Consider the following 11033-nt stretch of genomic DNA (forward strand, 5'->3'; position numbering starts at 1 on the left):
GGGTTGGCTGTGTGTGCGCCAGAGAGTGATACAGCCAGCAGTGGAGAACCTAGATGGACGGGTGGAGGTGTTTGTGTGTGGCTGGATATGGGAAATGATCCCCAGGCTGATTTTCAGCTCCATCATTGAAAGATTCTGACTGTGTCCTAAGGTACCAACATCTCAAACTCCTAGACCAACTCCTCGGATGTTATGAACCCAAAATCCAATGTCATCACTAGGGAAGAAGGATCCCCATCCTCATATCCTACACACCCTTCTCCCCCAGGGCCCCTGGAGCCTAGGACCATTTTCAGACCCCAGCATTTCTTCTTCTAGATTGGTGTGCCACCAGGCACCTGGGCCTTCTGCCTGTCCACCCTCACCTTCCTGCTCCTGACGACCAACAACCCGGCCATCTACAAGCTCCCACTCAGCAAAGTCACCTACCCGGAGGCCAACCGCATCTACTACCTAAAAGTGAAGAGCAGTGAAGAAGAGAAGTCCCCCAGCGGTGACTAGCTCACTTCTAGGCAGAAACGCTCTTTGCCTGCACCTGGTCTCTGCTCCCTGTGGTCTCAGCTCTGGGTCAGCCGGCAGCAGCACTCCCCTTCCGTGCCTCTCCTGGCACCTGTTAGAACCAAACACACCTGTACCTCCCTTTCCCTCGTTCTGATTTTTCTCTCTCTGCCCAAGTGGCCGTAACTATCCACGTACGACATTAGAGGAAGTTGGCATGAGCTTGCAGAGTTAGAAGTGAGGCGTGTGCTTTCAATGTCATTGTCTTCAAACAAAAACATTTCTCCTTAGTCTTTTGGGAAGATAATCACAAGATGTTCTTCGTGGCGTGTTTAGCTGAATAATAGATGCTCTAACACTGAACTTGCTGAGGGGTTCCCAAGCGGACCCAGAGTGGGTGGGAATTCAGGGGATACAAGCCAAGAATTGAAGGTACTTAGTGGCCGATGAGGACACGCAGCGTCACATAAGAGAGAGGAATTTTACACTAATAAGAGTTTTAAAGTCAGAACAGGGACAGTTAGAGCACTGGGACCGTCTAAATAGGCAGTCTCGGATATTCAGTGGTCAGAGTATGGGCAAGATGATATCTCATAGCAGGAAACAATTCATAAAAATGAGAATCCCATATATGACTTTTATTATAAAGGATAAAAATATGAAGGATAAGCATGTCTCAGTATAAGTCAAACCAGCATCTTTGTGCAGAGATTCCAGTTGAGAAAAGTATCTGAGCTCAGCGTGTGAAAAACTGGAGAAGTGTATCTCATTGTCCTATTTGCCTGTGGGTGTTGGAAGCTTTATGAGGTTCTGTGATATTTGAAATAAATGGTTAACCTGAGTAGAAGGACAATATCCATGAAGTTCATAACTTGACTTCCCAATTACAGTCATTAACTTACATTCAGTCTCCATTTATATGTATATGAGGGTTCAGCAAGCTTTTTTTGGAAAGGGTCAAAAAGTAAATATTTGGGGTTCTGGAGGACTTACAGTGTCTTTAGCAAAGACTCCCCTGCGTCATTGTAGCATAAAACAGCCTTAGATGACATATACGTGAATGAGCATGGCTGTGTTCTAAGACTTGATGAAACAGGGAAACTAGATTCGGCCCATAAGCCCAGGTGTGCCAGTGCCAGACACAGATGCCCGCCACAATAACGGTTTGGAGCTGGTGGGCAGAGGGCAGGTCCAAAGGACGCTGCCATGTTCTTTACAACAGTGGAAGATTTTTAGGAAGGTGAGATTAGTATGACTAGAATCAGGAAGATCTGCTCCAAGGCTCCTTGACCTGGTGCCGCCGTTTCCAACCAGGCCCTCCTTCCCCAGCAGTGTCTGGGAACCACCCCTCCCCAGTCCCCTCACTCTGCTTCCACCTCTGCAGGCAGCTGCACCACCATGAGAGGAAGGAAAAACTGAGCTCAGTGTGCAGACTCAGTGTGCAGGGAGGCTCCTAGACCCTAGGCTTAGAGGGGAGTGTGAAGGGCAAGTGGTCTGCGGAGTACAGGGATGTCAGCCCTTCCAGACAGGGCTCAATTACCCAAAAGGGAGGGGACGCCTCCCCAGATATTCTAATAAGAGTTAACAGAACTAGATGCCCCATTCATTCATTACGGACAAACTGTGCCCAGAAATCTACTTTCCTTTCCTTTAAGCCCATGAGACTCTCCACCCCAAGAAGTAGATCTGATAGGAACTGGGGTTTGTTGGGTTTTTTTAAAGATTTTTATTTATTTGAGAGAGAGAAAAAGAGAGAGAGCATGAGCAGGGTGGAGTGGGGAGAAAGCAGGCTCCCCAGGACCCTGGGATCATGACCTGAGCTAAAGGCAGAGACATTTAACTGACTGAGCCACCCAGGCACCCAGAAGCTGGGTTTTAACCATGCTTTATATTGGATTTCCAGGACAGGAAAACTGTTTGGATATAAAAAGTCCTTTCTGTTCACTTGGACAAGATTCTCTCTTCTCCCTTTCTTTCCCACCCCACGTCTCTGTCATTAACAAGGTCCCACTTTGGTCACAGGTGTCTGGGTTGCTTTTTTTCTCCCAAGTTCCCACTTCTATCCCTGTAGAAATTAAATGTTAACTGCATTGCCAGCTGTCAAATTCATGGGAAGAAAAATGGATAAAAGCTAAGTGATTCAGAAAAAGGAAAAAGCATGTCCAGCAAGTCTGGAAAAACCACAGGGCCTTAGAAATTCTATAATGCATTATGATCAAGATGGCCAGATATTTATGTAAAAATAGGAAAACATCTACTAATTCAAAATAAGAAAGAACTGCCTGGATGAAGTATTGTCAATCACTGAATTCGCTTGCCAAGAGATGTTGTCCAGGAGTAAGGAAGTGTTTTTAAAAAACATCTTTTGGGGCTAAGAAGCAGAAAATCGATGGTATTTCCCAAATGTGGTCAACCAAGCTCCTTCTGGAGCAGAACAAATCTTACTAAGCCAGTCTGGCAAGCAGATGCCGCGTCTCTCTTGTGGGCATGGACAAGGGTGGGGCGGAAATGAAAATCCCCACCCCTCTAAGAAAAGTCAGCCCAGTGCAGCTCACCCTGCCCATGGGCCATGGACAGATGCCCATATGTCTTCTGAAGTAGCCCAAATAGTGGTAGGCAGTTTGGAGAGCTCCCTGGAGTGACCCTGTCCTGCCTTTACCAGAGCCTTCCCATCCCACTGAGGAGTAGGATAGATATGTAGAGGCAGGAATCTTAACCAGAGAGACACCACCAACATGAGGTTACACAGGAGTGAGCCACCAGGAGAGAAGGGAGAAGAGCTTTAGGGTACGCATCCCAGCTGTTTTGCTGTGATCACCCCCAGACTCTGGATAGCAGCTCCTGGTTGTACAAATGGTAGCTGAACATAAATATGGCTGAACATAGTCATCAAAGAGAGTAGGAATATGTTGGGCAGCAGGGGGCAGTAGAGGAGTACTGTCTGAAATTGTCCCTATCACACCATCCTCTCCCTCTCTCCACTGTCCCCTCCCCAGATCTTCTCATTTCTTCCCTCTGACCTCATCATCTCCCCCCACCCATTTCCGTCTGCTCTCCTCCATGGATGAGTTCTGCTGTCAGCCGTGAAGTGATGTTGTCCTGCTGTACTTTCAAATCATCAATCGGGACTCATATTTCAATCTCTACTATGTTAACTGACATAGTCACGTTTTCTACTTCTTGGTCAAACTTCAGTTTGTTTCCTAGGGAATAATCCATTTTCTTTAGATTTAAAACATTGTTACCCTACTGTTATTCATGGAATTTGGCTCTCTCTTTTCCTTAATCAAGTTTGTGATGGGCTCATCCATTTTATTGGCTATCTACAGTTCTGGTTTGTTTTCTATTTTATTGATTTATTTTTCTGGGTTTTTTCATGTTTTTCTCAAATTTAAATGTTCCTTTTTCCTCATGTTTTAAAATTGATGTAAAGTTTCTTCATTTTAGATTTTTCTCCTTTAAAAACAAAGGCATTTTAAGGCCATTAATTTTCCTCTGAGTATAGCTATAGCTGTGTGCTATAGGTTTGGGAATAAAGTATTCTGCTTTGATTAGTTTTGAATAGTTTATAATTTTAGTCTTGATTCCTCTTTGACCCAAAAATTATTTAAGAGTGATTTCTTAGTTTCTAGCACTTGGGATCTTTTATATTTTTAACTCTCTATATCTAGTTTCATTATGAGCAGAGAGAACGGCCTGTAAAACCTTTATTTTAGAATTATATGAATTCTTCTTTGTAGACAAGTACTTGGTCGATTTTGGAAATGCAAAATGCAAACTTTTGATTTGAAGGAAATACATATTAAATTGATTTGTTAATTGCATTATTCAATTCTCCTATGTGCTTATTTATTTTTTTGTCTATGGGATCTTAATTCTGAAAAGAGTTTATTAAAATTCAATTATGGGGCATCTGGGTGACTCAGTTTGGTTAAATGTCTGTCGATCTCAGCCCAGGTCTTGATCTCAGGGTCATGAGTTCAAGTGCCACACTGGGCCCAGCATGGAGCCTACCAAAAACAAAAACAAAAACAAAACAAAAACAAAAAAACAGCAACTATAAATGTAGAGTTTCATGAAACTCTCTTGCATTTCTGTAACATTTGTCTCATGTATGTATCAGTTATATTGTTTGGTGCCTATGCAATGACTATCATTGATTTTTCATTAATATTATCTTTTACTATTACACACTACCTATTTTATCCTTGTTCATGCTTTTAACCTCATTCCAACTTATCTGGTCTTAATGTTGCCATACCTACTTTCTTCCTAATGTTTTCTTAACCCTTTGTTTCAACCTTTATCATTTTCTTTTAACTATGTTTCTTAAGAATAGCATTTAGCAATGTTTTATATTTAAACTAATCTTAGTGTTTCTGTAATTGAATAGGTAATTGAGCCACTTCCTATTTAGTGTAACCTTCAATATGCTAGTTTTACTTCTTCTGCCTTGCTTTATTTTTTACTATTTTTTTTTTACTATTTTTTACTAATATATTACTATTACTACTTTGGCTTTTTACTTTCTTCATTTTGCAAGTATGATCATGCTACTACCTCTTTCCTTCTTCCCTTTGTTTATTTTGGAAGTCTACCATTCTTTTCCCTTTCACTAGTTGTTCCTGCTTCTCTCCCAACACTCATGATCAAAAGTATGTTTCTCTATCATATAAAAACAAGATGTCAATAGTTTACTGTGACAAGAGTTCCCATTTCTCTGATGCTCCTTCCCCACCCTGAGAAACTAAAGGCCTTATATACTACATTCACTCTTCTCCTCCCCAGAACCCCCACTTTTACTTTTATCACAACTCACTTCTCCAGTTTCACCCACCCCTGGATCTTGCTGAGATTATTTATCATTTTTTAATTTTTTCCCCTTGCCTCTTATTTTTTGCCAAAATCCTTACGGGGCCCCTGTGCCCCAGATTCCCGGTAATTCTATCATTGTTCATTTGGAGTTTACAATGTAGAGTGGACGTGTTACCTTTTATCACCATTTCCTTTATTCTTCACCTTCCCTTATTTCATGGTCTTTGTTCTGATTCATTTATTACTTGTTTAGATTCTTGTTTGAGTATTGAATATTTTGTTCAAATACTATATGACAATATGGGGGACATGTTCTCTGACTCTGAACATCCACAAAGTTTCTCCCTTGCAAGTTAGTGACATTTGGGCCCGGGGAGTATCCCTGGGCCACAGACTTTCCCTCAGCTATCTGTAGTCATTGTCCTTCCATTTTCTGGCTTCCAGGTATTACAAATTACTGATGTCAATCTCATTCTTTTTCCTTTATAAATAGCATATTCTTTCTTTCTAAGAGATCATAAGATGTTCTCCAGTGGATTTCAGGAATTTTATTAAGTCAAGCCTAAATGTGTGTCTTGTCTCATCAGTCCTGCCTTTCAATCTGCAAACTCAAGTCTTTCTTCAGCTCAGCAGCTTTTCTTCTAACATTTGTCTGATTATTGCTCTCCTTCCATCTTGTCCTTCTTCTGTCTCTGGAATGCCTGTTATCCACATACTCAGTCTCCTCGACCTCTGCTCCAAGTTGCTTGCTTCCTTCACAATTTTTACCATTTGTATTTTTGCTTTGCTTTAAGATACTTCCTCCATTTGATCTTCCAGGCCACCAATTCAGATCCCAACAGTAACCTTTCTTTTCTTCAATTCAAGAGATAACTTGAATTTTTTAGTTCAAAAGTCATGTGTTTCATTTCAGAAAATCTTTGGGATTTTGAATCTTGAATCTCCATGTCTGTTTATATTATTCTTTTGTTGTGCCCAAGGCCACTTGCCAATTTTCATGAGCCAGCCCCTTGGAAACTTTGCCTTATTGTCTGACCTCATTCACTCATTCATCTAGAAGACATGTATGAGGAACTGTTAACGTGTTACTCAGGACACTGCTTGGCCAGGAAAGAATCAGCTCAGTTCCTGCCTTCGAGGAATTCATTTTATGGGAATTCATCTGGCCAGGTGAGTAGTCTCACCTGAGGTGAAGATGGGGGTAACAGCACAGATTGCCTGAACCACAGAAGTTCACAGCACCAGTTTCATTATTTTGAGTGAATTATCTGGTCGGATTGGTCTTCAATTCAGGAAAAGTATCAAGCATGACAGTAAGGGTCCCAGGAAGATTTCTGTACCTCGTCTTTTATCCTCTATCTTGCCATTACCTGATACCCAAACATTCCCAGCCATCCCTTCAGTTCAAGGCTTTGAACCTGTTAAATTGTAAACAGTGCTGGGAAGGTAACACAGTAAGCATGATCAATCATTTGCATCTTAAATTGTAGGAGTCATTTCTGAGAATAGGTTAGATGAAAAAGGAGGGGAAAGTACAAAGAGAAAAAAAAATGGGTAGCATACCTTGAAAGAGTCTTTGGCAATGGAGGACATGCTAGGTGAGGCCAAGCTGGGTGAATGAGGTCTGAAGCCCCTTTGTTTCATCAGGAAAGATGATGACACTGTTATATTTGGCTTGGAGAAAGAAAGGCAGCTGTAAATGGCCATCTGCTGTGTGGAGTAAGCATGTGGAAGAAGTCAGCTTACTCAGTAGTACTTCGGAGGATAGAGCAAGAGTAACTAAGTGGGACTGATAAGCAGGTAGACTTGGAATCCGTGGAGAAGAGCACATTTTTATAATGGAAGTTGACTGAGAAATAGTCCTGTAAGACCCTGAGTCCCCTGTTCTGACAGTGCAGGGACAAGGGCTAGAGGCCTGCTGGGAATGCTCATTCTGGCCGGGGGTAGACCAGCTGACCAGCAAGCCTCTCTCTTCCAACATTAGTTTCACTGATACTCTAGCCCTGAATCCCTACAGAGGAATGAGAAGAAGGCATCACAGAAGTGGCAAAAAGTTAATAACATGGAGATCAAATGTAGTAAGAGCATACCACTCTTGCCTTTACAGCTTTTCCTACAGTTTGCCAAAATTCTCAACATACTTGTCCACACGAGATGCAGCCTGAGGTGCCAACATCACTCAACCATGCCTTGTCTTTGAACGGCTCTCCTCTATCACTCTCCCCTCTCAGGGAGTTCTTCTTTGGGTCAGTTTTCTAAGATCTGCCCATTTGGAAACTCAAACCTTCATGGCCTGTATTTGTGGTTACATTAAACCCATGTGCCCCAGTTTGTTTGTGCTTCTTATATGAGTCCAAGATTTGTTTCCTTTGGTCATAAAGGTTGTGAGGGTCTGGGGACAACTGTAATCTAAACTAGTTAGGAGTTGGCAGTTTCAGTGAGGGTGTGATTTCTACTCAATAAACCACAGTCTCATTTGGCAACTTGAAAAGCATTCACTTTTTATGTGAGTTTTTTGTTTTTGTTTTTTTTTTTTTTTACTTGCCTGGCTTTTCACACCTCTTGCCATTCAGAGAAGATAGAAGAACCCATAGGGAACACTTCTGTCCCTAGTGAAACTAGCATTGCAAGGCCCCAAGGAGGGAGATGAGGGATTGCTGGAAAAGTGTTTGTTGCCCCCTGTAAATTGATAAATAGGGGTCCTCAGCCCCCTTATACCGCTGATCAGGCTGCTGGAACAGAAGTAAAGGACGTCTTTGGAGAACATCTAGCCCAGCATGCACTTACTCCATCTGAACTCTGGCCAATTCTGGAGAAATCTCACCTCCCCAGTGGTCAATGCAGCCCTCCTCCTTCTATAAGACTGGTAATGTGAAGTTGAAGGGAGCCAGGAGGCTGTGAATAAAACTCATTTCTGAAGGGAATTCTGACTGAGCCTTCAAGGAAATAATCTGTAGGCATAGACTGATGTCTTGGGGAGCCATTGTTATATGAGCTGCAGCCTTCAGTGAGACTCACCTGGGACAAGATTCCATCTTGATCTTCTCTCTTCCAGGAGAGCACGTGCTTGCCCCACCCTTGGTGTGTATCACAGACACTCTACTTGTCTACTTTGGCTCCTGGGCTGCATATGAACTTGTGAATGGCTCCTCAGGGAGACTTATTTCCAGTCTTTTCAAACTGGTTCCATGATGGCATCTTTCCTGTCACTTCCAGGGAAGATGGATGATTGGGGGCTGGACGAAACACACCGCAAGAAGTTCAGGAACCCTCAAGAAAGACCAGAGCGAGAGGGTAAGGGGCAGGGCATGCAGAACTGACCCAAGAGCTGGCCGCTGGGGGACAAGGAAAGTGTGGTTGTCAGACACCCATGCGCCCTGAACTAGCAATACCAAAGTAAGGACCCTGTGTGGGGGACTGATCTCTACTCAGCTCCACCTGTCCCTGGAATGTGGGGCCCCCCTTGTTGTTTGCTTTCCTTCTTCAGAGGGACCTCTGTGATCAGGTCCCCTCTTTGGCAGTTCTGAAACACCTGGCATGGTAGGAAGGGGGCCTTTGACGTCAGTAGGGAGATTATCTACTCAGGTGTAGCTAATTTCCTCAATGTGAGGTTTTGTTTCTAAACCTGGGTAGGCTGCCTCACACCCCATCAATGAGTGTGTGATGTGTATGTGTGCATGCATGTGTGTATGGGGGAAAGTACACAAACCTGGGATGGACTGGAGGCGGGGGAGTGATGCTTGACCTCTCATACCACAAAGCCAAACAAAACGTGTTTAGATTGGGCTCCCCTCCTCAAACTGGTCCAGCCCACCGGACCCCACAGCTCGATGAGATGTGGGAGGGTTGCCTTTCCTAATATATAGACTTCAAGTCCTTTCTGGAGGCAGTGGTTAGGTCATGCCCTTCTTGCTCGGAGAGGATCCAGTGGTGAGTCCTCAGGACCCCTGTCAGCATAAGTGAGAAGGAGGAAAGGTCTGAAAATTTCCACAGAACCAGAAAGACAACATCTAGTATCGGGCTGTGCAGAAATTTCCTTGGAGATGGCAATAGGGTTCCCCAGTCTGTGCCCTGCGTGTATAGGGAATTAAGGGAGTTTATTGAGGTTGAAAGGCAAATTGGCCCCCTGAGGAGACAACACTTAGATGATGCTTTAAAGGCAAATGCTGGAGCGAATTTCTAATGAGAAGAGTAACTGAGGGAGGACAGGGAAGCTCCTACTACAGGATCTCTGGCTCTGGCCCTTTAAAGGAAACCTGCTGATCAAACCAGGTGGGGGAACCATGGTAGCCAGAGCCAGTCTTCCTCAGGGAGTGTAAAAAGAATCTTCTGTCAGGAAGGCCAGAGTGAGAACAAGCTGCAGAAAGAACATTTGCCTTTCCTCTCCCTCTTCCTCCATGATACCCTTTCTCAAATGGAAGACGTGTGCCAGGCATAGGGTCAGGGAATGCAAAGTGAACCTACAGCAAGAAGATGGGCAGGACGGCTCCAGGAAGTGAAGGGCTTTGGGATTAGGGATCAGTCCAACATCCGGAGTTGAGGACCAGAAACGCCACCTAATTGGAAAGAAGCTTCTTCCTACATCCCGATGATCTAGATTCCTCCAGCCAGCCCTGTGGATTTCCTCCAGGAAATCAGAAGGAACCCAGGTAAGAGGTCTTGCAGGGGAGACCTGAACCACAGAGCCCCATCACTCCCCGCAGCCAATGGACCATCTGACTTTTCAGAGGAAGAGAAAAAAAAAGAAAGGCTGATGTTTTTCTGTTTCTTCTGCTGCACTGTGGTGTCTGGGGAAGCTCATCCTAAAACAGGGAGCATTACTAAGAACTCCAAAGAGAATTTTAGATTCTGGAAGCTTCTAGTTGGAAGAGCTCATCTTAAATATATACAGGTCTTAAATAGATACATTTTAATGTATCTTAATACGTTATATCTATCTATATCTCTATAATATCTAACCTTAAATAGATACATCTTAAATAGATACAGTTCAAAGCCCTTACTGTGTAGATAAGGAAGCCATGATTTGTCCAAGGACCTGTCCAGGTGATAAAAGAGCCTGGACAGAAGTCCAGGGATCCTAACTTATAGCTCTGAGCTCTTCTTGCTCACCTGGTGATGGAACCAACTTAATCCATCAGCCCTCAAGTCCCCTTACCATGCTAGCTGCTCGCTGGGTAAGTCTTCACACTATTTGTCATCCTTTCCACAACTTTGTAACCCACAACTCTGACATCAGGATGGCTCCCAAGGCAGCACCATGTGGAGTTGACCTGTGGGAGGCTAATGCAGTGAATTTGAAAACTTTCTTCCTAGGGATCATTACCTGCTGCTTTCAAGGTGGAGGTACCTGGTCCAGGCATCTTCGCCTTTCCCCTCAGGTCCTGTACCCCTTCCTCAGACATGGCAGTAGAACTAAACCATCTGAGCTTCTACAAACATCTTAACCTCCCAGCTTAACAGCCTTTCTCTTTGGTGCCCCTCTCTTACACAGCCAACTTGGATTACTATAGACATATTCTGTGTAGCTACAGAGAGTAGATGTTTCTGGAACATTCCAGGATATTGAAGTTATCTGATCAGAGAACGACCTTTTATGGTATGTGATCTCCTTGGGTAACCTTGTGTGATATGTGATCTCATCCAAAACTGGCACCAAAGGATCTTTGGTGAACTTGATGAGAAAAGGCTATCCTATGAGGCTTGAAGGGCCAGTGGCC

General features: G+C 43.6%; 1 protein-coding gene across 1 annotated transcript in view; it reads left to right on the forward strand.

Annotated features, from left to right (window-relative positions):
- The window catches only part of LOC111142391 (solute carrier family 14 member 2), a 52565-nt gene that overhangs the window by 23220 nt on the left and 18312 nt on the right, over window positions 1-11033 (forward strand). The window contains exon 9 of the mRNA XM_022495443.1: window positions 319-493. Within this exon, the coding sequence (XP_022351151.1) occupies window positions 319-493 (175 nt within the window). The remainder of the gene's footprint in view (window positions 1-318; window positions 494-11033) is intronic.

This window comes from Enhydra lutris, unplaced genomic scaffold (assembly GCF_002288905.1).
Source record: "Enhydra lutris kenyoni isolate GAN:26980312 unplaced genomic scaffold, ASM228890v2 scaffoldscaffold8, whole genome shotgun sequence".
Taxonomy (NCBI): Eukaryota; Metazoa; Chordata; class Mammalia; order Carnivora; family Mustelidae; genus Enhydra; species Enhydra lutris.